At 60.4% G+C, this 26,446-nt stretch overlaps 1 protein-coding gene across 1 annotated transcript in view; it reads left to right on the forward strand.

The window, feature by feature from the left end:
* The first annotated feature begins 4,534 nt into the window (after positions 1–4,534).
* The window catches only part of SLC6A3 (solute carrier family 6 member 3), a 41,071-nt gene continuing 19,159 nt past the window's right edge, over positions 4,535–26,446 (forward strand). The window contains exons 1-7 of the mRNA XM_027073028.2: positions 4,535–4,949; positions 5,437–5,685; positions 8,110–8,436; positions 9,589–9,720; positions 16,571–16,796; positions 24,280–24,418; positions 25,145–25,279. Of these exons, the coding sequence (XP_026928829.1) occupies positions 4,535–4,949; positions 5,437–5,685; positions 8,110–8,436; positions 9,589–9,720; positions 16,571–16,796; positions 24,280–24,418; positions 25,145–25,279 (1,623 nt within the window). The remainder of the gene's footprint in view (positions 4,950–5,436; positions 5,686–8,109; positions 8,437–9,588; positions 9,721–16,570; positions 16,797–24,279; positions 24,419–25,144; positions 25,280–26,446) is intronic.

Genomic DNA, 26,446 nt, shown 5'->3' on the forward strand with positions numbered 1-26,446 from the left:
CAGCAATTAGGACAGCTGAAGTTAAAAAGACTGACCATGCTAGGTGTTGCAAGGATGCGGACCAACTGAAACTCTTATACGTGGTTCACAGAAAAGTAAAATGGTATAACCACTTTGCAAAACAACCTGGCAGTTTTTAAAAACAGACACACATCTACCAGACGACTCAGCCGCTCCACAACTAAGTGCTCACCCAAGGAAAATGAAAGCATATGTCCATACAAAGTCCTGTACACAAATGTACATAGTAGTCTTATTTAGAATATCCTAACGCCCATCAACAGGTGGAGGGTGCATGGGCAATGCTGGAAGTATATAGTATTTCAGCAAGAAAAGGAATTAACTGCTGATTCACACCATGACATAGAGTCATCTCAAATATGCTGAGTGGAAAAGAACATCTTAAAAAACAGTGCTTACTGTATAGCTCCAAGTATATAAGATTCTAGGGAACATAATCTAGAGCTACCGCATCAGAGGTTGCCTGGGATGGGGTGGGGTCAAAATGGATCACCAAGGAAGGGGGAGCTTGAGAAGGACGAACATATCATCATCCCGATCGTGCTCATGTTTCCACAGCCACACAAATAACCTATCAAACTACACTTGAAATGTGTTTGTTGTGTGTAGGTCAACAAATCTGTTTCTTTTTTAACATTTATTCATTTTTTAAGAGACAGAGAGACAGAGCACGAGTGGGGGAGGGGCAGAGAGAGAGACACACACACAGAATCCGAAGCAGGTTCCAGGCTCCGAGCTGTCAGCACAGAGCCCGATGCAGGGCTCGAACTCACAAACCGCGAGATCATGACCTGAACCAAAGTCATACACTCAACCGACGGAGCCACCCAGCACCCCAACAACAACGCTGTTTTTAAAAAGAGGACACAAGTGGCAAAATAATGACAGAAACAGTAAAATCGGTTTTGTTAGGATGGTGGGATTATGAATGGTGGTTCCTCTGTCCCCCATTTTCATTCTTCTTTTTTAAACTGTTTTGGTTGCAGTTGTCATTTCCATCTCCATATATTTTCTAGAATCTGTTGGTACATTTCTTCAAAAACAGCAAGATCGAATTCTGGTTAGTATCCAGTTGAATCTGTACATTAATTTGAGAACTGACATCTTAATAGTGAGCCTTTCCACCATGAACATGGTATACCTGTCCACTGATTTAAGCCTTTGTAGTTTCTCAGCAACGTATTCTAGTTTTTAACACAGAGTAGGTTTTTTACGAGATCTGCACATATTTTAGGCCAAGGCATTTGTTTTGGGTGGTACTGCAAGTGAAATTATTTTAAATTGTATTTTACAGTTGATTGCTGCTGGTCTATAGAAATACAATTGACTTACGTTACACCCCACGACCTTGCTAAATTCACTTATTAATTCTAGTAGTTGATTTTAGGATTCCTTAAGACTTTCTGCATAATTATGCAGTCTGCCAATAAAGATTTTGTCATCTTCTTAATTTCCTTTGAAGTCTCTTACGATACAACCAAACCATTAGCCAATGCCCATGAGTCAATTGAGACCTCTCTCTGGCCATCCCTCTGTCTTGGCTAAGTAACAGCCTGACACACTGCTTGCTTCTCTGCCCACTGGGAACGTTTCCTGCACCGGTGCCTTCGGAGTGTCCCTGCGATGCTGCAGCCCTCCACCTCCTGGTGGGGTCAGTGTGTAGTCTACAACATATGGGATCCCCGTGTGCTTCCTCAGGCAGCCATGAAGCTAGAGGTAGGGGCTACACTCGTGCAACAAGAGCGGGCCCTCGTCCGTGCACCCTCGTGTGTCCCTCGTCCGTGCAGCCTCGTGTGTCTTCAGCACCTACTCGAGCGTGATTCCGTAGATATAGCTTCCATTTCATGATGGCAGGTTGCTGTCAATACCAAACTTTATGGGTTTGTGAGTTGGTTTATGATGGGCTGTTGAGGTTATGTGCTAACTTAGAGTTCCATAAGTTTCTGCATGACTCAGGAACACACCCATTCAGAAGGAGAATACGTATTTTGAGAAGAGTATTTGGCTATTCTCCAAAACTCTACGTGTCTGCATTGTGGTCACCTACAGACGCTCCACACCAGAGGCTCCATCTTCTAGAAACCCCTCCCACCCTATTGGTTCTGCTGAGGTTCTGCTGGGGTCCCTGAACCCACAGCATGAGTACCACCCGGGAACTCATCATTTCAGAAATGAAAGTTCTCAGGTTCCACCTTAGACCTACTGAATCTAAATCTGAGGGTGAGCCCCAGAGATCTGTGCTTAATGCACCATAAACACAGTTTATTTAGGGGATTTCAATACATGCTACAGTCTGAGAATAATCACACCCTTACGGAACCCTTCCTGCTCTGGGCTCTCCTCGAAATTGAACACATTGGGGGTAACTCAGGAAATGGGTCAGAGACGCATTCCCAATTGGAAACCCCAAAACCCAAAGACATTCACCACATATGCTGATTCTTCCTTAGAAGTAGGTCGCCAGATGTAGCTAGCTTTTATTTGGATGTGTATCTTGCCCGGTCCCAAACTGTGGACCCATAGAAATTTCACCAAGATGGCAAGCTTTGGAATATTTATATTTCTATTTTTTCCCGATCCTTAGTATGCTTGTGTCTCACTGAGGCATCTTGGTATTTTCTATTTCTTGCTCACCTGGTTGATTCAGCACGCCGTTGGCGGTGTGGACCAATGTGCGCTGTGGAGTGGGAGACAGGCAATAACTGTGGACTGGACGTGACGGTGAGCTGGAGGGTTGACATAGTGCTGAGACGGGGGGCGTACTGCTCTCCCTGCCATGTGAGGGGAAACTGGCCTTACGGTCTTTCCGCATAACTGTTGGGGTGGGGGGCACTCACTGCATCGGTGGCTGCAGAGACCAGGATGTGAGTTGAGTTACTGCGGTTAGGAAACCAGCCCTGAAGGTGGGGCTGAGCCCTCACGAGCAGCTAAAGCAGGTGGTTCTGAAAAGGTGTGAGGGGGCGGCTAAGAATTGAACAGGTGCCATCAGAGCTGGCGGCATGCCTCTGGGGGGTAATGGCTTCCACTTTGCTTCTGGCTGTCTGGTCACTTACGACTGTCTCTTACCGGCAAATTCTAAGCTAGAACCGTATGGGGCAGGGACTCGAGGACATTCCTGGTTCCTCCTTCGTGGTGCAGAGGAGGTCCGAGAAGCAGGCGGTGGTGAGGTCAAGATGATAAAATAGAAGACAGAGCACGTGGGGTCCTGGACACGGGGGCGTGGTGAAGGAGAGCGTGTCCGAAGTTCCCAGAGTCAAGGTCATGGGAAATGCCGGGACGATGGCACGGTGCCAGGACTGAAGGGCCAGCTGTTCTACCGGGCAGAGGCAGGAGGCTCTGAATCCCAACTGCCTCCCAAGGCTTAAAAGATGTAAAGGTGATGTATACTTCTGCGGGAGAGTTTGGAGCTGAATTAGTGACAGGAGCGTGGAAAATGAACGAATGAGAAAACAGGTAATAATTAATACAAGGGACAGCAAAAAAATTCCAAGAAAGGAAATGAAACCCTAGGACGGTGCAGCTCGGTGTGAATAACATCAACACCCCAGTCCGGAGCTGCTACCCGCAGACAGTCTGTGCGCCTCCAAAACCGGAGCCTTAACTCCCAGGGGCCCCAGTGTCGTGCACTGGCCGGAGGGGTCTGGGGAGCTGACTGGGGGTAGACGAGGTCAGGCGGGAGGGGCCCGCGATGGGATCAGTGCCCTTTCGAGGAGAGGCCGGGAAGGGCACTCTGTCCATCCACCTCCACACCCCGCTGTCTCTCCTCCCCCAGCACCCCTGCCCGCCCACCACGTGAGCGCAAGCCCGAGAGGCTCTCCGGACGCAGACCTGGCCGGCACCCTGACCTCAGGCTTGCGGACTCCAGAACTGAGAGAAGTGGACATGTGTCCGTATGTCTGAACTCCCCCCCCCCCACCATGTGCCTTGGCTTCCCTCGTTGGAAAGAAAACCTTTCTGTCCTTGTCCTTGTTGATTAAAGCTCTGTCACTCGGCCACTTCTTTCCCTGAAACCCGAGTTGTTGAGCCTGTGTGGGGAGAGGCAGCCCTTGAGCGACGGCCACGGCCGGGTGACACATTCAGGGTGGTCTGGCCCCATCTTCTGAACTCCCTGTCACCTCCCTGAGTTCTGGGGACTGAGTTGTGTCTCTGTCACAGTCGCGTGTTGAGATCCTACCCCTCTGGGGGTGCTTAGGTCATGAGGGTGCAGGGAGCTCCCTCCAGGTGCAGATGCAGAGACCGCCAGGGACCAGGACCCCGGTCGCCACTGAGTGCCTTGACCCTGAGTTGACAGCCTCCGCAACGGGACAAATAAATTTCTTTGGTTCATAAGCCTCCCGTCCTGTGGTGTTTTTATTCCTGTGGCCACGCAGCCTGAGGCCCCCAGTCTGCCTGGTTGTGGTTGGGTCTGGGAGAGCAGTTCCCGGGGCTCCAGGGAAGGGTCCTGGGTTAGCAGGAGGCGGGGTGAAAGGCAGTGAGGGCGGCCTCGGGGCTGGGGCTGGAGCGCAGTGCTGGCATGGTTCTGAGGGACAGGGATGCTCAGGTCCCCTCGCACAGAGTGCCGCTGAGCGACCGCAGGGGGCCCAGACGCACGGCGCAGCCCCGACTGGCGCGGACGCACAGTGGGGAAACCAAAGGCTCCCCAGGAGGAAGGTCACGCCAGAGACTGGGTCCCCCGGAGGCGGCCACTCACCTTGACACCGTTCCCCGCACCTCGGGGGCCTGCGCCCTGGTGGTGGCCTGGAACATGTACAATCTCGTCGCGGGCACGTCGACAAAGATTCCGGGCCTGTTGGGTCCCAGAGTGGGGTGGGCACCGGCCGCCGCGGCTCTCCAGGGCCCTCCGGAGAAACCGGCTCCCGAGCCGCACCGTTCGGGCCTATGGTCCCAGTGGATGCGCGGGGCTCCAGAAGGCCCCGGGCGACCGCCAGGTACCTCGCGGCCCAGAGGCCCTGGCACGGGGTCCCAGGGGGCAAGGAAGTGCCCCGGGCGGCTCTAGCAGGTGCAGGGGTCAGCCCCGCGGGGCCGGGGACGCCGACGGGACAGCACCCGCCGGACCCGGGACCCCGCGCCGCCGGCCGAACCTCGCTCCGCGCGAGCCCCGGCTGGGAGACGCCCGGGGCGCCGGCCGCGGGAAGGGAGGCTGCAGGGGGAGGAGTCGGTGCCGCCGGACGGTTGGGGACCAGGGTCCGCGCAGCAGAGGGACGGGGCGAGTCGGGGCGCCCAGCTCGGCCCGCGAGTCCCAGCGCTGCGCCCGGCGCGCCCGCCGCCCCGCTCCCTCCCCTCCCGCCGCTCCCCCGGGGCCGACGCGGGGACACCGAGACCGGTTCCTCCGGGCAGCCGCCGTCTTGGGCCCGCGACACCCGGAGCCCGGACGTGTCCCCGCTCCCACGCGTCCGAGGCCCCGGGATGCGCCAGGTCCCCGGCGGAGAGGAGCTGCGCGGGCTGCCGGGTCCGGGGGCGGGGGCGGGGACGGGGGCGCGCCCGGGTCTGGTCCTCCGCCCACCCGGGGCGGGGAGGGGGCGGGGCGGGGCGGGGCGGGCCTGCGACACCATAAGAGCCCCGAGGCCGCGACCGCCCGGCGCTGCGGGACCCGAGCCGGCGCTGGAGCTTTCGCGGGCGCCCGGCGGCGGGACCCCAGCGCGGCGACGAGGCCGGGGCGGGCAGGTAAGCCGGGGCGCATCCGCGGGGCGCGCCGCTCCCCCCCCGCGGACCCCGAAGCCCTTGGCCCGGAGGCGCGGAGCCGGGGCGGGCACCGTCGGGGGCCCCGCGGGCTGCAGACCGCGGCGTCTCCAAAAGCGGCTGACGGGGGCGTGCAGCGACCTTGAGGCGGTGCCGACAGGTGTGCCGCGAGGAGGCGGCGCGGGGACGATCGCGCCGCGGTGGCCCCTGGAGTGCCGGGGGGTGGGGGGGTGGGGAGGGAAGAGGGCGCACAGGCCCGAACCGGGCGAGGACGGCGGGAGCGAAGCAATCACCGATCCGGGTGATTTTCTCGGCCAGCGCCTCGTCTTGGCAGGAAGACTGTGGGATTGCAAAGAAGGGGTGCGGGCGCGGAGACGCGGGGCCCCGGGCCCAGGCTGAGGGTAGGGAGTACAAGAGCGAACGGGTTCATCAGCCAGCGCAGTGCCTCGTTCCGGGCACAGAGCGAAGCTTTCTGAGAGGCCACGCCTTGCTTTCTGTACCCAAACCTGGCCCCTGAGGCCGTGGCTTCAAGATTTGGGTCTGCTCGCCCCAAATACTAGCGTGGGCTTCTAGCAGGCAATCCGGGGTGTGCCTGTAGTGGGGGGGTGGGGCTTGCTGTGGGCCGTGGGCACACTCCAGCCCTCCCTGCTGCACCCACAGGCCAGTCCCACTGGTCCTCAGTCCCTGCAAAGCCAGGCCCGGGTTTCCGACATCTCGGGAAGGCTGGGTTTGTCACTGGAGGAGAAGGGGCCGCACACAAGTGGTGGGGAAGTAACTTGTATTGTGAGTCCTTGTTCCAGTTTGAACGCAGAGGAAAATGACGCCCATCAGAGCCAATGTCGGTTATTCTGCTTCAACCGGGGCATGTGTGTGCGCAAGTGTGCGTGTGCATGTGTGTGTGCATGTGTATGCGCATGGACGTGTGTGCATGTGTGTGCACGCGTGCGTGTGTGCGTGTATGTGTGCAGGTATATATGTGTGTATCTGTGTGTGCATATGTATGTGCGTGTATGTGTATATGTGTGTATATGTGTGTGCACGTGTATGTGTGCATGTATGCGTGTATGTGCATGTATATATGTGTGTACCTGTGTGTGCATGTGTGTATGCGCGTGTGCGTGCACGTGTGTGTGTACACGCATGTATGTGCAATGGAAACAATCCTGATGGACCCCAAAGCCAGGGGTCCTGTTTGAAGGCACCGTCGCAGCCGTCGGGGCCACCTGCTACGTCTGTGCGTAATCCTTCTGCTCTAATTATGCTGCGCGGAGTTTTAGGAAAGTATCTTGGAAGCAGTTCCTTGGGAAAGTTTCTGGCCAGGGGATCCCGTCTGCCCCCAGCTAAGTGACGACAGTGCTGTGGTTTGCCCGCCTGCAGCGGGGGCGCCTGAGTCCCTGGCCACAGGTGGAGGGCATCATGGGGGCATTCCACGAGGAGCGGAATCACCGTGGGCGACCCTGGGTATAAAAATTTGTTCTTCACCTTTACTGCTGTGTGTCAAGAACACATATGCACCTGCTACGAAGACTTAACTTTTGAGTGCTACGTGAATATTGTAAAATGAGTCCCTGACGATGTGGGCAGAGGTGACGTTTTGCATTATTATTAAAAGTACAATCACGGGCGCCTGGGTGATGCTCAGTCGGTTGAGCATCTGACTTCAGCTCAGGTCGTGATCTCACGGTTCGTGGGTTCAAGCCTTGCGTCGGGCTCTGTGCTGACAGCTCGGAGCCTGGAGTGTGTTTCAGATTCTGTGTCTCCCTCTCTCTCCCTCCCCCTCTCACGCTCTGTCTCTCTCTCTCTCAAAAAAAATTAATAAATATATAAACCTTTTTTAAAAAGCAGACTTAGAGATGACACAGTGTTGAACTTTGATAGGAACAGTGAGGGTGCCGGTGGGGGGGGGGAGCAAGGCAGGTGTAGGTATAGAGAGGGTGCGGGGGGGGCGGGGAGAGCAAGGCAGGTGGCAGGTGTAGGAACAGAGAGGGTGCTGGGGGGGAGCAAGGCAGGTGTAGGTATAGAGAGGGTGCCGGGTGGGGGGGAGGAAGGCAGGTGGCAGGTGTAGGAACAGAGAGGGTGCCGGGGGGAGGGAGCAAAGCAGGTGTAGGTATAGAGAGGGTGCGGGGGGGGGGCAGGGAGAGCAAGGCAGGTGGCAGGTGTAGGAACAGAGAGGGTGCCAGTGGGGGGAGCAAGGCAGGTGGCAGGTGTCTGTCCCGAGGTTTCCACGGGCTGTCCCGCCCCCCCACAGGAACTTCCCCTCTCCTAGTGTCCTCAACCTTGGCCGTGGCGTCTCAGGTGCTTGGCATGTGCTTGTTCTGCCCGAGTCTGCTCTTGCGGCGAGGCGCCCCGCGGTCCGGGCTCCTGAGCCGCTGCCTTCCTGTGTGTGCTTACTTCCTATGCTGGCTGAAGGCCGGAGGAGGACGCACCGAGTCCGAGTCCCCAGGCTGCGCACCAGTGAGAGCCAGCGCCCGGAGGTGCCGATGTCTTCCGGCGTGGCCCCAGCTAAGGAGCCCAACGCTACGGGCCCCAAGGCCGTGGAACTTGTCCTGGTCAAGGAGCAGAATGGGGTGCAGTTCACAAGCTCCACCCTCATCAACCCCACGCAGACCCCCGTGGAGACCCAAGAACGAGAGACCTGGAGCAAGAAGGTCGACTTCCTCCTGTCGGTGGTCGGCTTTGCCGTGGACCTGGCCAACGTCTGGCGGTTCCCCTACCTGTGCTACAAAAACGGCGGCGGTGAGTCCGGCCCAGCCCCCCCGCCTCGCTGAGCAGCTGGGGCGCAGAGTCCCTGGGGGCGGGGGGAGCCCGCAAACACGGAGGCAGAGGCGGGGCCGGTGGCTGGAGCAGGCGAGGAGTCGCCTTGCGGGGAACATTCTCGGGTGCCCGCAGAGTGGTACCCTTGGCCGACTTAGACCAGTGTCTGCGCAAAGGTGCGGAGGCCCTTGAGTTTGGAGTAGCGGAGAAAGTCCCGAGGCGATCGCATGTCCCTCCCCCTGCCCCGAAGCCAGCCAGCCCTTCCCCCACAGCTGCCTCTGGACTAGAAAATGAAAACAGGCACGGGTCACCCAAAGCCCTCAGGCGGAGAAGCCCCTTGAGTTGGTGGCCGCTCCCCGTGGTCACTCAGTGCCGCACACAAGGGCTTTGGAAGAACCTCCTTGGGAGGCCCGCCCAGCCCCCACCCCGTGCTGAGGGGAGAACACTGGGCCCAGGCAGGTGCAAGAAGCCGCGGGGCCTCCCCGCCTCCCCCTCCCCACCCCAGGACCAGAGCCGTGGCAAAGCCCCCTCGTGTGGGCCAGGGCCCATGAGGCCCCGAGTTTTGTGCCTAGGACGGGGGGCTGCCACAAGAGGGCCAGGCGCCACCCTGGAGGGACGCCAGCTCCTCACGCGGCACCTGTCAACATAATCCCCCGCCGAGGCAGGCTGTGAGGACGGAGAGCTGGGGGTGGGTGACGGACCCCACGAAGGGCAGGACTGGACCTCAGCTCCCGGCGGGCAGTTAGAGCTCACGAGGGGCGGAGGCCGGCGTCTGCAGGGCAGGGGGGAGGCCGGACCCAGGAGCAAAGACGGTGTGTGGGCAGGGGCTTCGTCTGCTCTGCTCTTGGGTTGATTTCAAACTTGGCCCAAGGGACGGCCGGGGTTTCAGTGGGGACGTGTGAGGGCGCTGATGACAGTGGGGGCCGGGCAGGGAGGTAGGGGGCTCACCCAGCCCAGCCAGGGACTTCCCCTCGGAGGGCGGCCATGCAGGGAGCTTCAGGGGGAAACCGGCGGGAGATGGGTGAGCGCGGTGGTGCCCGCGACCTGGTGTGGGTGGCGCTGGGACGGCCGCACCCCGGGGAGCACACGGGCCCGTCCGCAGCCCGTGGGCTGACGCGCTGTCCTGTCCCACAGGCGCCTTCCTGGTCCCCTACCTGCTCTTCATGGCCATTGCTGGGGTGCCGCTCTTCTACATGGAGCTGGCCCTGGGCCAGTTCACCAGGGAAGGGGCCGCTGGCGTCTGGAAGATCTGCCCCCTGCTGAAAGGTAATGGCGGGACGCCCCCACACCCCGCCGTGGCACGGCCCAAGCCGTGTGCGTTCGCTCCCGCTTTGCTCCCCGTCTCTGCCCCTGGACGTAGCATCTTAACTCTGGTCCTCCTTTCCACCTGCGATGACGGGATTCGGGAGCGCGTGTCCCTGCCGCGAGGCCCGCCGTCCGAGGGCCGTGCTGTCGGTGTTTATGCGCTAGATAGGAAAAAACACCCGTCTGTCTGTCGGTCTGCCCTCTGCCCGTCACGGTCCGTCCATCCACCCGTCGTCTCTCTGCGTCGGTTGGCCACGGCCGTGTACAACGCCCCACGCGCCGGGCGGCCTGAGGAGTAGACATTTGTTGCCTTACGTTTCTGGAGGCCAGGAACCCGAAATCAAGGTGCGCAGGTAGAAGGCATTCCTCCTGAGGCCGTGAGGGACAATCTGCTCCACACCTCCCCTACACGCGTCTCTATAACTCTGAGGACGTCGGTCACACGGGACCGGGGCACACCCTCACAGCCTCAACTTCCCTTGATTACCTCTGGGAAGACCCTGCCTCCAAATAAGGTCACACCGTGACGTACCGGGGCTTAAAAATTCAGCAAGTGAATTTTGGAGGGGACACAATTCAACTCGTCATGTTATCTGTCACCTGTGTCCCTCTGTCTACCTGTCAGCCACCTATGACCTACCGTCCAGTATCTATCCACCTGTCATCCATCATGTATCAACCCCTGTCATCTGCCTGTCATCCTTCTTCCATCCCCTGTCCCCCATCCCCCGTCCCCCCATACCCCCATCCCCTGTCCCTCTGTCACCCATCCCCCATCCCCCATCCCCCATCCGCCCATCTCCCGTCCCCCATCCCTCTGTCCCGTGTCCCCCATCCTCCCATCCCCTGTCCCCCTGTACCCATCCCCCGTCCCCGTCCCCCCATCCCCCATCCCTCCGTCACCCATCCCCCACCTGCGCATCCCCATCCCTGTCCCCCTGACCCCCCATCCGCCCATCCCCGTCCCCGTCCCCCTCCCCTGTCCCCCCATCCCCTGCCCCATCCCCCATCCCCCCCAGTCCCCTGTGCCCCTCCCCCGCCCATCCCCCATCCCCCATCTGCCCATCTCCTGTCCCCGTCCCTGTCCCCCATCCCCCATCCCCTGTCCCCCCATCCCCCTGTCCCCCGTCCCCCATCCCCAGTCCCTGTGCCCCGTCCCCCACCCCCCCATCCCCCATCCCCCCATTTGCCCATCCCCATCCCCCCATCCCTGTCCCCATCCCCCCATCCCCCCATCCCCTGCCCCCATCCCCCCATCCCCAATCCCCCGCCCTCCCATCCCCCATCCCCCCATCCCCCATCCCCCCATCCCCCCATCCCCTGTCCCCCATCCCCCATCTATCTCCATCTCTCTCACTATCTATTCCCTAGTGGGCCACCTGTGTGTATCTAGGGATCTAGTTTTGTGCTGAGCCCTCCCTCCAGTCTCCTGCTGAGATGCCAGGGCGCCAGGAGGCAGGGGCACCTTGTACTGAGCCGAGGTAGAGTGCCTGGCAGCCAGCTCCTCCACGGTCGCCTCCCTCCACCTTGGTGAGAAGCCCAGGGAAGGGCCCTCTGTGTTGTCCCCATCCTGGAGACTCGGGCACCAAGGATGATGTCCCTGGCCGGGGGCAGCATGGGATTGAGTCCCGGCCGTCCCCCTCTGAGCGCGGCCTCCAGGCCACACTGCGCCTGCGGAGCCCGTGGCTCGGGGAGGATTCGTGGGGAGACGCGGGCGCGCTGCCGGGTTTCATCACGAAAACGGTTGCTGAGAGATCTGTCCAAGGACTTCCCGAGAAATCCTTGAAAAGTCGGTGTGTTTGCAGGAGGACGGAAGCCCCCCTGGTCTCCGGGACGCGCGAGGATGGGCCGGTGGGTCATGGTCAGAGATGGCAGCTGCCGGGGCCCGAGGAGCGAGGACGGCGCGCGGCTGTGTGGCCGGGGCTCCGGGAGCACCGCCCGCCCGGCAGCGGAAGCACGGGGACTGGCCCGGCCCGATGTCCCCTCCGGCGCTGTGCGGGTTTCCTTCTTAATGGCCCGCTTGCCGAGCTTCGGGATGGTAGCAGCTTGTCCCTCCGCTACGTGACCGGTGGGTCCCCCAGACAGAACTCAGAAGAGGCCTGCCCGCTCCCCCCCCCACCCCCCGCGACCTCAGAACGAGGCCCGCGGCTGTGGCTTCCGGTGCCGGGCCCGGGCGTCCCGTCTGCGGGGCCACACAAGAGGCCGGACGCTGGTCTCTTCCTCCGTGAAGCCCCGATGGAGGGATGTGGCGGGGGAAGCAGCTGGCGCCGCGGCGTTCTCCGTGCGGGCGCAGCGTGGACGCGGCCGGAGCGGCCCATCTCCCCGGCCCGTGCACCGCCAGCGCCGTGGTCAGTGCTGTCCGTGCGTCCTCGGGTGACCCCCGGGGGGCAGTGCGGGGCGGGGCTGGCCTCCCGCTGCCGGCTGCCTTGTTGGCTTTGCGGGCAGCGGCCCTGTGCGCCTGCAGTGTGTCTGCTTCTCACGTGCCCCAAGCTGGGTCCCCCCCCCCCACCCCCGCTCCCGCCGGGGACCCCCGAGCACCCACCGCCCTGCATCCGTGTGTCCTGCCGTGAGAAGGATGTTCTCCAGAGAAGCTGCCAACGTAGGTGGGTTTATATTGCAGTTTATAAAGCGTCAATAGTGATTGATTCCCGAAGATCTCAGAGGACGACTTAATCCTTGTTTTTTAAAATTTTTTGTTTACTTATTTTTGAGAGAGAGAGAGAGACAGAGTGCGAGCAGGGGAGGGGCAGAGAGACGGGGAGGCACAGAGTCCGAAGCAGGCTCCAGGCCCGAGCTGCCAGCACAGAGCCCGATGCGGGGCTCGAACTCGGGAACCGGGAGATCATGACCTGAGCCGAAGTCGGACACTTGACTGACTGAGCCCCCCAGGCGCCCGTTAGGACGACTTAACCCAACGGAGGGGTTAATAGGAAAACGTGACCCCGGTAGCAGGAGCTCCAGCACCCTCAGGGAGAAGGGGAGCCCAGGTGTGGGGCGTCTCACCTCCTTCCGGCCCGGAGCACCCACGGGCAGACACTGCTTCCTTCAGATTTCCCTCTGCCCCACAGCCCCACGTCCACACTGCCTGCAGCCCAAGACACCTTCTGTCCAGTTCTGGACACCCATCTGTGCGGAGGGCCGTGCTGGGGCCGTGTGGCCCCTGTGGGTGGACTCTCTCTCTCCCCCTGTCTCTCCCTGTCTCTCTGTCTCTCATCTCTCTCCGTCTGCCCCCATCTCCCTTCCTGTCTCTCTTTATGTCTCCCTGGCTCTCTCTGTTTCCCCATCTGTGTCTCCCTGTCTCTGCGTCCATCTCTGTCTCTCCCTCTCTGTCTCCCTGTCTCTGTTCCTCTCCTCCGCACACGTGCGCACACGCACAGACCCAGCAGACACTCAGGATGCCCAGACTGTCCGGAGGAATCCTGTGTGTTCCTCGCAGTGGCCTGCAGTGACCCTCGTGAGGACAGCCAGGCCACTCCTCCAGGAGCACCTTCTGTGGCCGGTGCTCCCGACAGGCTCCCGGAGGCAGCGGCCCGCGCAGTTGGGGGTGGGGGGTGGGCTCCACCGGGATGCCCCCGCTTAGGTGGCCCAGTTACCTGCCAGACACAGACCTGCCTCCCGGTGCTGTGGAGACACGGCACCCTGTTTTGCCGAGTGTGAGACAGTTGTGATATTTTCGGTGTGATTCATCAAATTCCTCTTTCTAAAAAGAATTTGAAGTAGCTTAAAATGAGATAAAATACACACAGTTAACTGTAAAGGCTAAAGTTTATAGAGTCAACATAAAGAAGTACTGAGGAAAACAGAAGCTTCAGAAACCAGACATTAAGACCCGTGGCTGGAATTCACGGTTAGTCCCGGGGTCCCAGGAGCAGGAACTGAGCAGGAGCCAGGGCTGGGCGTGGCAGGTGGCGGGCGGGGAGCAGGGGTGGGAGCAGGGGCTAGGGGGGAACAGGGGCGGGAGGGAGCAGGGGCTGGGGGGGAGCAGGGGCGGGGGGAGGGGAGCAGGGGCAGGGGCAGGGGGGGAGCAGCGGCTAGGGAGGAGCAGGGGCGGGAGGGAGGAGGGGCTGGGGGGGAGCAGGGGCGGGGGGTGGGGAGCAGGGGCTGGGGGGGAGCAGGGGCTGCGGGGGAGCAGGGGCTGGGGGGGAGCAGGGGCGGGGGGAGGGGAGCAGGGGCAGGGGCAGGGGGGGAGCAGCGGCTAGGGAGGAGCAGGGGCGGGAGGGAGGAGGGGCTGGGGGGAGCAGGGGCGGGGGGGAGCAGGGGCGGGGGGGAGCAGGGGCTGGGGGGGAGCAGGGGCGGGGGGTGGGGAGCAGGGGCTGCGGGGGGAGCAGGGGCGGGGGGAAGGAGGGGGGTGGCGGGAGTGGGCGGATTTCCCATGTTTTCCTGGGAACTCGGGACAGGGCGAGCCCGCCCACTGGGGAGGATGGCTGTCCTACGCCATCCGCGACAGAAGAGCTCTGTCAGGTGCAGCTTTATTTAGAGGCTCTTGCAAGGAGCGACATCGCTGCAGCCGCCGGGAGGGGGCCCAAAGTGACACGAACCGGAGTGTGGTGATGGTGGCCCAGCCCGTGGGCTTGTGAGGCTGTGTCCACCTGGGACACACTTGGAGTGACCCCACAAATAGCCCACCTTCACAGCCACCTTCCTGGGGACTGGGCCCTCTGCCCAGGCATGTGGGCACCTGGAGGGCAGCACAGGGGAGGCGACCCTCGTGTGTGGGAGGGCCTCTGGTGCCCGGCTGCCACGGGGCAGGCCCTCGTGCTCTGGGAGCCACATCGGCCCGTGGCGACCTCGTCACTCTGGCAGGAAGGTGGAGAAACCTAGCTTAGCAGGGCGCTGTGCACGGGGCACGGGTGCAGGAAGGGCCGCGGCCAAGAAAACTCTTCCTTCGCAAGGTGGATCTGGATCTGTTTCGGGTTGGTTCAGAGGCTCCCTTGACTTCCCCAAGGGTCAGGCTGCACACTTTTAACCTCAGAATGGTTTCAGGTCGGGCATCCACAGTCGGCCCCCTGCCAGGGAGAACCTTCTGGGATGCTCTTCTAAACAGCACGGCTTCCCAGCACCGTGGCTTCCCCACAGCACGTTTTCCTGGGAACACGGCTTCCCCACAGCACGGCTGCCCGGGCAGATTCGCTGTAAACCATGGCCCGGCCTCTCTCCTGGGAAGCCAGGGGCAGAACTGCAAAATAGCTCGGTTTAGTGTTGACCAAGTCCACGTGGGAGAAGACCTTGCACAGAAAATTGTGTTGTGGTCACCACTGCTGCTGCACACGTATTCCGAGAGGGTTTGCACAACAGGGCCCATTTGACTTTAGGGCCCTCCCGATACGGGATCTGTTTGATGTATGCGCACCAATGAACTTTGCTGCCTCTTTCTGCTTCCGGGGGAGGAAGGCGACTTCGGTGCAGTGCCCTGAGCATTGAATTACTTCTTCCCAGGGTTCCGTTCATAAACGGCAGCCCAAGCCTCTTCCTACGAACACCACCTCGAAGGCATGCTCCCCGCCCTCCTGCCCCCTCCCGGCCACGAGCAGGCAGGACGGGGACGTAGCAGCCGAACAGACTTTAGTAAAGCAAGCCAGGGCTCCCGTCCCCTCGAGTCCTGCCTGCGAAGCCGAGACGCAGAGCTGGAAGGAGAGCAGCCATGCGTGGGGCCTGCCGCAGGGAGCCGCCGTAGCAGGACCGGGGCGGCCTTGCCTGGCATTGAGCAAGGGCACCTCGGCCAGCGGGCGGAGGCCAGACCCGTCTGCCGCGAGTCAGGACAGCACAGCCCCAAAGACTGCTTGCCACTCTGCCCTCGTTCACGAGGGGCCAGGAGCCCCTCGAGGCCAGATCCCAAATGCCAGGTTTCGTGACACTGGAAAGGTCACTTGAAAAGGCCATCAGTGGCCTCAGGAGACTCTGGATGCTCATGCATGGCCCCGGCGACCCTGGATGGTCATGCATGGCCCCGGGTGACTCCAGGTGGCTCTGGGTACCTACGCATAAACCCAGATGACTCTGTTTGCCCTAGGTCGTCTTGAGGGGGTGTGAGGAGGCCATTTATGGGTGGCCATAAATGGCTCTGAGTGGCTCTTGGTAGCTGTGTGTGGATGTGGAGGACCCTGGTTATCTAATGGCCATTGGTGGCCCTGGATGGCTCTGGAAGATACTGGGTATTTCTGGGCGACCTGTATGGTTTGGGGTGGTCTCTGCTGGGTCTTGGCGGTGCTCTGCATTCCTGGGTGTCCCGGACGGTCCTACATTGTGATGGGTGGCACCAGATGATTCTGATGGCTTTGTGTGGCCTGGGGGCCCTGCATGACCATGCTGATGCTGAGCGGCCGCAAGCGGGAGTGGATGGCCACAGATGGCCCTTAGTCACACTGTCTGCGGGTGCCTGGTTCCGTCAGGGTGGCCCCGGTGACCCTGCATGTCTCTGGGTGCACAGAGATGGCCATGGCTGTTTCGTGGGGGGTTGGGCACAGTCCTCTTTCTGTGACCCTGGCGGGAATTCTGGCATCTGAGCGCTCACTGGTTGTCTCTGGTACTTAGAAAAGTTGCCGGGCGTCCAAGGTCCAAGGAGCTGGCCTGGGGAGGGGCGGCGGCTACGCCTGCTGACGCCGTGTGCCCCCGCCCAGGCGCGTGCTGACGTCACGTGTTCCCTGCCCAGGCGCGTGCTGACGCCATATGCTCCCCACCCTGACGCCGTGTGCCCCCCGCCCTGACGCCGTGTGCTCCCTGCCCAGGCGCGTGCTGACGTCACGTGCTCCCCGCCCTGACGCCGTGTGCCCCCGCCCAGGCGCGTGCTGATGCGGTGTGCTCCCTGCCCTAGGCGTGGGCTTCACGGTCATCCTCATCTCCCTGTACGTGGGCTTCTTCTACAACGTCATCATCGCCTGGGCACTGCACTACTTCTTCTCCTCCTTCGCCGCGGAGCTGCCGTGGGTCCACTGCAACAACACGTGGAACAGCCCCGACTGCGTGGACGCGCGCTCCGCCGGCCCCAGCTCGGGCCCCAACCGCACCCTCCACACCACACCCGCCACCGAGTACTTCGAGTAAGTGGGGGTCCGGGGACACGGCCCTTCCGTGGCTGCCTTGGGCAGGGCGGGATGCGGGAGCCCCGGGGGTCAGGCGCCCCGGCCGCGCTGCCCGCGAGGTGTGCCGAGGGCCCTTGCCCTGTGCTGCGCCCCCGTGCCGTGCCCGTGGGCTCTCGGGGGGCGCCGTGCCGAATCCCACCTCTGGTGGCCCAGCGACGGTCTCGCGGGGTGAGTCCTCGGCAGCCTTGGTGTGGGTGCGGGAGGCTGGCGGAGGCGGCGCACGGAAGGTAGGGGGCGGGGGGGCGCCCCCCCCCCAGAGTGGGCCGGGCTCTGCCTCGTCCGCTCCCCCGGCCACCCCTGCACGCTGTGCAGGACTCATCCTCCAGCCTTGTTCAACACGCTGACTATTGCTTTTTCCGAGATGTTCTGTTCCCGGTACAAACGCAACATTAGTTCTGGTCCGAGGCTGCCCTCGGTCCCCACGTCCACTGGCGCTCCCGGTGCCCCCCCTTCCAGCCCCTGCCCTCCGCGCCACTTGGCATCCACCACCTGTGGATACGTCACTCTGGCCGAATCTGTTCTTCTCGGGGTCCTTTCTGCCACGGCTTCTAACCCCCTCGATCTTATCCCACGTGGCCCGACCCAGCCTGGAAGGGCCGTCCGTGGCCCGATGGGTACATCGCTTCTTCTCAGAATGCAGACACTTGCCGAGGACCCGCTGTGTCCCAAGGCCGCCCTGCCGAGGCGATGCCAACCTGGCCTTGGCGGAGTGGTGTGCCAGAGACGCGTTGGTAAACGTGAGCGGGCCGGGTGGCGTGTGGAGCTCTAGTGCTGGCAGCTCCGGGAGCCCCTCCCGGGTCCCCGCGTAGCTCAGGCTGCCTCAGCGTCCCCACAGGCAGCTTCTTCCGGACGGAGATGAGCACAGGGCATCCCGGGGGCTTCCCACTGACGCCAAAATTTCACAGCCAGTGGGACGTTTCTTTTGGGGACTGAGTCTCAGCTGCCCGCTTACATGTATTCTGTTAACGTTTCTACGTGAAAATGAGTCTGCTCACAACTTAGCGAAAGGAACTTCGACCGACGAAAATAAAACAAATCTGGTTTCACCAGCAAATAGACACGTTTGCAAAAACACGCGTGGAGTTGAGAACCGTGAGCTGAGAAACACAGTGTCTGGGTGTCTAGGCGTCAGACCCGTCCTTCCAAGAAGACCCAGGGACTGGGCAGGTGGACAGACACCCACCGCCCCCCGCCCCCCAGGATCTCCATTTCTGTCCCAGAACAGTTCGAGGAGGCCTTTTCTGGGAGAAAGGGGCCCTGTCCCGGGCACAGGGGAGAGAAACAGTGCCTCCGGGCAGCTGGGAGACCTGACCTGTGGACGTCCGAGACACCACCAGCAGGGAGGTGGGTGTCCTGGATTTGAGCTGCGTTTCGGACACTGAGACTCCGAATGCTTTGTTCTGGGATTCTGAGCCCCGAGCGGGGACCGAATCTCTGTCGTGGAAAGTGGCATCGAGGGGCGGGGACAGGTCAGGTGGGTTGGGAGGGTCTGGGGCGATGCTGGGAGGATGTTCTCCCCAGACCGTGGCCAGGAAGAGCAGTCAGGGCGGGTGACCGTCGTGTGCCATGGGACTTGCTTGTGTTTTTAGGACGCCCGTCGGTTGTTGGCGACTGGAGGAGAGTGAACGGGGGGTTGAGGGGAGCAGGGGGGCCGTGAGCCCTGCCAGCTCTCCGGGATGGCCGGCTGGTTTCAGAGGTCTGTCTGTCCCTCTTGACTTGTCCAAGAGACGCCGGCCAGGCGCGTCTGTGAGAAAGGAGACGGGGGGAAGTTTATCTGAGTGTGTGGGTGGGACTCACAGTGCGACGAGGAAGCGAGAATTGCCCAGGAAAGGAGGAGTCGAGTTTGCTGTCGCTTGCCGCTGTCTCGCTAACTGCTCCGTTTCCCAAACGTGATGGTGTCTCGCTGACGGGCCGGGCCCCGGCTGCGTGTGCCCTCCCCCTGTGGCCCAGGCTCAGCTTGGCTGGGATCAGAGGTAAGGGGTCCACAGGGGACCCCCTGCACCAGAAAGGGGAGATGAGGACCCAGTGGCGCGCGAGCACCTGGGGCCCCGCGGTCAGGCTCACCACGCTGAGGGACGCTCAGCCGCTCGGTGCTGGCTTGGGTCTAATCCGTCGTTAAACCAACAAATTGGGGACTAAGGTTTCGTGCTGAGGTGTCTCTCGCTATTTCGAGATGGATACCCGTGCAATTTTGAAGTTTGGAGAGCTCACGGAGGCTGAGAGGTGCCAAGTGACGCCATTGGGGGCCACCTGTCTTTTGTTCGGAGGCGTGGATGGATTCACGGGGGGAAGGACTCCGCCAAGCACATGGCTCCTCCTGAGACCCCAGAGTGAAAACTGATGTTGCTGTTACTCTCGTCACATCTTCCCCAAGAAAGCGGAGCCCCAGAACCGCTGTCCTCAGCAGCCCCTGCGCCAGCTGAGGGTCCCGGTTTCAGTCCCTGGTGGGCGTGCCCGAGGAGACCCTGCAGGCTCGGAGCAGAAGCCAGAGGCTCGTGGCTGTGGCTCCCAGGGCTGAGAAACCGCGCGGGGGACTCGCTGGACGGCCATGAGGGCCGAGCCAGGACTGCGCCTGTGGGCTAGGAGACCCCCAAACAGACTTGTGTAACCCCAACCACTTTAAACGTCCCTGAGTCCCACAGACACTTATCAACACCACCTTCGCCTACTTTCCACTATAAACTAGAGAGCTATACGTTTAAAGCTACTTACATGTTTGCCTCTAGGAGACGGCTTTGGCTGCTCCCCCAAAGCTCCTGGTGCTGTTTTTACTTTCATTCGGTTCCAAGTATTCCCTGATCCGCCTGGTAATTTCTTCTTTGACTCATGGGAGATTTTGGAGGCGTTCCCATTTAGTGTCGAAAATTTTGGAGGTTTTCTAGATACGCTTCTGTTCTTGATTTCTGATTTAATTCTGATTTAGTGACATAATATATGTATAAAGCCTCATTATTCCAAACTCTACTGAGACCTTTCGTGCCTAGTGTGTGGTTTACGCTGGTGGGTATCGTGGGTGCACTGGCACAGAACGTGAGTCCTGCTGTCGCCGGGAAGGGACTTGCACCCACGGGTCGCGTGAGCTCCTGTGCCACCCGCCGGGTCTTCTGCGTCCTCACTGTCCGCCGTGCTACCGGCTGTGGGACGCGCTGTGGGAATGTGGGCTGCGCATGTGCCTCGTCTTGATTCCATCGGCTTCTGCCTGACTTGTGCTTCTGGGACTCTGTGGCGAAGTGTGTGTGTGTGTGTGTGTGTGTGTGTGTGTGTGTGTGTCAAGTCTTTGAGCGGACCCATTTCCATATAAAATGTCCCCCTTGGTCACGTTCCTCATCCTGGGGCAGCTTTGTCCAGCAGCAGCGTTCCTCCCCGGCCCCCGATGGGCCGTGTTTGCACTGGCACCTTTTCCTTCCCGTGTTCTTAACCCACGTGTGTCATACCGAGCGCGCGTTTCTCGCAGGCGGTGTAGAGGTGGTTCTTGCTGTTTATGCAGTACAGCCATCTCTGCCTCGTCGTAGGGCTTTCCGTTCAATAATCATCCACGAGGTCGGGTTTAAGTCTTTCGTCTCCATGTTTTTCCTCTGTGTCCCGTCTCTTTGTGTTTTGTTTCCTCTACTCGTCCCTCCTTTGGAATTAATGAACACTTAGGCTTCCGTTTGAGTTACACCGTTGGCTGATAAGCTACAGCAGCTCTTTGTTTTCATTTCCGTGGCTGTTTACCAGGTTTATGACCCACATCTGTAACTCGTCGCGGTCTGCCTTCAGATGGCGCCATGCCACTCCACGCGGAAGCTAGGAGCCTTACAACAACGTGCTCCCATTCTCACTCCTGCCCTTTATTGTCACAGATTTTGTTTCCACAATCTGTTATAAACTCCGCAACACGTTGCTACTATTTTTGCTTTAAACGGTCCATTATATTTCGGGTACGTCTAAGTGGAAAAACACCTTTTATGTTTACGAGCACGTCCGCTGTCTCTGGTGCTCTCCCTGCCCTGTGCAGATCCAGATGTCCATTTGGGCATCATTTCCTCCTTTCTGAAGGGTTTCCTTTAACACGTCCTACAGCATAGACTTGCTGGCAACGAATTCTCTCTGCTTTAGTTTTTGTGAAACATGTTGCGTTGTTTTGGGGGGAGTTCCGTAAATTGTGGTGAACTCTGCGTAACAGAATACATCTCTTTAACCGTTCTAAGCGTGCGGTTTAATATTACACAGTCACGGCACCGTGCAGCTGTCACCACCATCCATCTCCAGGACTTTCTCGTTCTCCCAAACTGAAGCTCTGTCCCCGTGAAACACTAACTCCCTCCCCACCCCCACCCCAGCCCCTGGCGCCCACTATCTTGTGCTCTGTCTCTATGAACTCGATGACCGTAGGGGCCTCATGTAGGAAGAATCGTTCAGCGTTTGTCCTCGTGTCTGGCTTGTTTCACTCGGCGTGATGTCCCCGAGGGCCATCCCTGCTGTAGCAGCTATCGGTTTCCTTCTTTTTAAGGCCGATCACTATTCCACCGTATGAATGAACCACATTTTTCTTGTTCATTTGTCGATGGACACTTGGGTTGTTTTTCTGTCTTGGCCTTTGTAAATAATGCTGCAATGAACACAGGGGTGCAAGTATATTTTCGAGTTAGTGTTTTCATCTTCTTCGGATAAAGTTGACTTTTCATTTTGTTGGCGGTTTCCTATGCTGTGCAGAAACTTCCTAGTCTGATGTAGCCCCACTTTGCCCGTCTTTAAATTGAAGTGTTTGGGGGGCATTTTGTTATCGAGATACAAATCTTTCCATATTCTGGTTGTTACTCGCTTGCCTATTTTCTCATTCTGTGAGTTACCCTTTTCTCTGTCAGTAGTGTCCTTTGATGCACAAAATTTGTGTTTTGATGAAGTTGGTTTATCTGTTTTGTCGTTGTTGCTTGTGATTTTGATGTCATATCAGAAAACCCATTGCCAAACCCAAGGTCACAAAGACTTGCCCTTTTCTTCCAAGAACGTTATCATTTTACCTCTTCCATCCAGTCCTTTTCCCGTCTCGACTTAAGTTTTGTGTTGTGGTTGTAGGCCATGTGTTCCGCCTGTGTGTCTGCTAATTTTCTTCTTCCACGTCGGACGTAGTAAGTTTGACTTTTGCATTAGGTTTTGTCTTCTTCCTTTAAGGACTGTTAGTTGCGTTCTGGCGGGAAGTTAATTTGCTCGTGGAGAGCTTTATCGTCTTGACGCCGGTCCGTAAGCTGTCTCTCGGTGGTTCTGGGCACTGCCGTGTGGTGCTTCCAGGCCTCCCCTGAGCTCCCCGTGTGACCCACAGGTGCCCCGCCCTGGCCTGTGGGAGCCCCTGGGTCCTGCACCACGAATTGGTGGACACGGGGACGCGTCCTTCCCAGACCTCCGGCCGCTTGAGCTTTATCGACACTGCCGTCGCTTGCGGTCCTTGGGACACACCTGCCCCGGCCTCGGGGACACCCTGCCAGACAGGAAGCTGGGGCGTTACTGGGCTCACCTCATCCCTTGCCTTCTCCTGGGGGGGCAGCCCTGCATCATCTCCGGTCTCGTCTGAAAACACACGTTTGGTGTCCTTCGTCCAGCTTCCAATTGTCTGCCACGTCGCAGACTGGTACACGTGTGTGAGGCCTTGCAGGGAGGCCGAGGTGTGACTGGGCCTTCGGCCACGCGGTCTCCCTCGGTGCTGTCGTCCCAAAGAGACTTCTGTTGGTGAGGAGAGGGCCTGGGTGAAGTGGTCTGGCTGGGGGGCCAGGACGCGGGGGCGTCAGGCAGGGCCAGGGCTGCGGGGAGGGGAGAGGAGAAGAAAGTCGTTGGAAATCGTGCTGCCGGAGGAGGCCCCGGGGAGGACAGACTCAGGGGAGGGCAGCCCTCCGGGAGGACGGACTCAGGGGAGGACGGGCAGGGCACAGCTGCCCGAGCGTTGTTGCCCCAGGGATCTCCACTCCTAGACTTCACACAGAAGACAGCATGTGTGTGTGTCGGGTCGGGGGCTCCTGTCATGTGAGGGGTGGTCTGCACTCCATAGAGGAGACAGGTTGATGTGACACTTTGGTGGTGCTGAGGGAGCTGGGAGTGTCGAGTTGGGCTCTGTTCGTGCCCGTCACCCCCTCCCCCCCGCCACGGAACTCTGATTCCGGAGTCTGAAAGCCTGGATTCCTCCACCATGGCTCCGTGACGCCTATAGCTGGTGGGAAGCTCTGGGGTCCACAGATTTCTACCGTGGGCATCAGGATTCTTCTCTTAGGACCTCAGCAAACCTGGGCAGTGATGGCTCCTTTCATAAAACGGGGCCCCTGCGCTTCCTGGAGCAGCGGCACAGCCTGCCGTCAGGGTCAATCCAAAATTCCGGCCGCCGAGGCCAGGCAGCGGGTGCACGGCGAATGTGATGGTGCCGCCACCTTCCCCGCGGGCGGTCACGGGGACCTAAGGGACTACGGTGCAGGGAGGCGCCCAGGACCCCACAGGTGGTCACGGGAGCTAAGGGTTCTGTGTATCTAAGGAGAAAGCATGTAAAGAGGCACCCAGGGGGACGTCTGGGTGGCTCAGTTGGTTGAGCGTCCAACTTCGGCTCAGGTCACGATCTTGCGGTTTGTGAGTTGGAGCCCCGCATCGGGCTCTGCGCTGACGGCTCGGAGCCTGGAGCCTGCTTCCGATTCTGTGCCTCCCTCTCTCTCTGCTCCTAACCCACTCGCATTCTGTCTCTGTCTCTCTCAAGAATAAATAAACATTAAAAAAGAAAAACATTTTAAGAGGTGCCCAGGACCCTCGCACACAGGCACGGGATCTAAGGGGATGCCGTGCACAGAGGCACCCGGGACCCCCGCAGATGTTCGCAGGGATCTAAGGAGAGACCGGCCCCCAGGGAGTGCTCCGTGGGCCACGAGTCCCGCTGCCTTTCTTCATGGCCTCGTGTCCTGCCCTGAGGATGGGTTCCCTCCACGAGACGGGTTCTTGGGCAAGCCTGGAGCGGAGTCGTCCTGAGTCCGTTACCCGCGGAACCCTGCTCGAGGCAGCTGGAGCGTGAGAGCGGGTGCTGCCAGCTGTTCCGCCGTCCCCTGAGAGAGCGGCGAAGGCGTCTGTGTGTCCCGAGCTCAGCCTCGTTTCTGCCGAGGGCGCCCTGGACCACCGCGCAGGGCACCACATCACTGAGCACCTTCCCTCTGGTTTCTGCAGCTCCGCAAAGCGGGGGCGCTGAGCGCGAGAGGTCGGGGCTGGGCTTCTGCGGGGTCCCGGCACGCTATAGCCCTCGAGGGCACGGGCCCCGCCCCCCAGCCGCGCTGGTGGGCCTGACCCTTCTGAGTGGGGTCTCCGGTCCCATCGGGCCCGGGGGTTTCCGCCAGGCCTCTTGGGGGTGGGGAGTTCTCTGGGCAAGCTCAGCTTTCCGGTTCTGGTTCTGGGTAGGGAGGCAGCACCCCGAAGCACCCGCCTGTCCCACCCTCTCCAGGCGAGGCGTGCTGCACCTTCACGAGAGCCGTGGCATCGACGACTTGGGCCCCCCTCGGTGGCAGCTCACATCCTGCCTGGTGCTGGTCATCATCCTCCTCTACTTTAGCTTGTGGAAGGGAGTGAAGACTTCTGGGAAGGTGAGGCCTTGCCCACTAGGGAGAGGACACACGGCCATGCTCGGGGAGTGAACTTGGGGGCCGCGGTTGGGTTGGGGAGTGGAGAGGTGGGCCGTGGTACATTGGGGAGGGCGCAGGTGGCTGTGGTAGGTTGACAAGTGGACAGGTGGCCGTGGGTAAGGAATGGCGTCAAGAGAAAGGCGCTCACGGTAGGGTGTTTCCAGCGTGAACGCAAGCACACATAAATTGGTTTTTGCCGATGAAAATATTTTGGTGGTTATCTGGGCACCCAAAGCAATTTTGACCAAAACGTGCATCGCTTGCTGTATGCATGGAGTAGGATACCAACCCCCGGGAGCCTCTCGGTGAAGACGGGTTCCTTTCCTCCCTCCGTCTCCCGGCCCGGAGTCCGTCGGCTACACGCCGACTACGCGTGCGTTTGCACACCCAGTGCAAATTCACTGCGTCTCACTCATCAGGGGCTCAGCCCCTCCCGCCCACTGCTGCAGACCAAATGCAGAAGAGGAATGTCCCTTCTCTGCCAAATGGTCTGTTCCATTTTAATCCCTGGGAAAGTTACAGGGTGGAGGGCGTTAACGGTGCGCTGCAGGGAGACTTTGCTGAGCTGGCATCCTGTGACTGTTTGGGACGATGGGTTTCCCATCCGGAGGCCACCAACCACGGTGACGCTGTGCCCGCCCTGCCGGTGGGTGGCCGGTGACGCCTGGTGGCACTGTGTTCTCCCAGGTTGTGTGGATCACGGCCACCATGCCGTACGCCGTCCTCTTTGCCCTGCTTCTTCGAGGACTCACTCTCCCTGGGGCCGTCGACGGCATCCGAGCGTACCTGAGCGTAGACTTCCACCGACTCTGCGAGTCTTCTGTGAGTACGGCTTTGCTCGCGGCCCCGCTGTGCGCACGCGCTAGCAGGCTCCGTGCCGCGGGGCTCCCCCCGCGTTTTGGGTCAGGGACCCCGAAGGCGGCAGCGGGGCCAGAGCCTCTTACTTGCCCTGCTGTGTCCGCCGGCCCCGGGCCCCGCCCACCGAGTGCACTGTCAGGCCAAACAGAGGGACATGCGGGCGCGGCAGGGAGCTGAATGGACCAAATGAGAAAGTTGGGGGAGCAGGTCCCCTGCTCAGTCTCTGCAGGAACAGAACAGAAGGCTGCTTCCACCCGGCACCTTCCGCGTGGCCCACCCCTCTCCCGGACAGAGGCCCGCGGCTTCCTCTGCCCAGCCTGTGCCAGCAAGTGTGGCCACGCACCTGGAACGCAGCCCGAGCTCTGGCTCCCTGCTCAGCACGGGTGCACGGACCAAGGCCCCCTCCTGGGGAAGCCAGACCTTGTTGGTGACTCACGTATGGTGCCGTGGCACACGGGAGCCATCTAAGTCATGCCACATCAGAAACTAGGTCTGTGGCGGGCCATGCGTTTCTCCAGCTCAGGACGCGTTCGTTCTGTGTGCAGATACTGGGGGACGGCCTCGTGAAGGGAGGAGGCCTGGCCAGGCCGTGGGACAGAGGTCTCCCAGGACAGGGAGAGAGAAACCACAGCAGCATTTTAGGGAAACAAGACCCAGAAATGGGGGTGGCCATGGGCAGAGGCAGGCGGTGATGGAAAAGGCATTCAGGGCAGATCATTGAAAATTCGGGTGGACTAGATTTTAGCAGATGGTGGGGACCCCAGTGGCTGCCCGGGGAATGGCCTCACGGGGAAGGGCGGCCGGGATTTGGGGGGACGAGGCGGGGGTCCGGGGGCCTTTTGGAGGATTGTTGCCCGATGCCACTAGGAGGCAGTGAGAGTCCAGTGTGGCGCTCAGCCGCGACGAGGGAAGGCGCGGCCCCCAGGTAGAAATGGGGGCAACAGGTAGGAGGGAAGGCAGGTGCAGCTCCTAGCCCCCAGGGAGCTGGGGAGTGGCAGGGCAAGGTTGTGCAGCTGCAGCAGCGGTGAGAGGCACCCACAGGCAAGGGCGGGGTGAGCAGCACACAGCGGTCCACGCGAGGACAGGCAGCGAAGCCGTGAGAGCAGCAGGGTGGGTGCTCCGTGAGAGCGA

This window comes from Acinonyx jubatus, chromosome A1 (genome assembly GCF_027475565.1).
Source record: "Acinonyx jubatus isolate Ajub_Pintada_27869175 chromosome A1, VMU_Ajub_asm_v1.0, whole genome shotgun sequence".
Taxonomy (NCBI): domain Eukaryota; kingdom Metazoa; phylum Chordata; class Mammalia; order Carnivora; family Felidae; genus Acinonyx; species Acinonyx jubatus.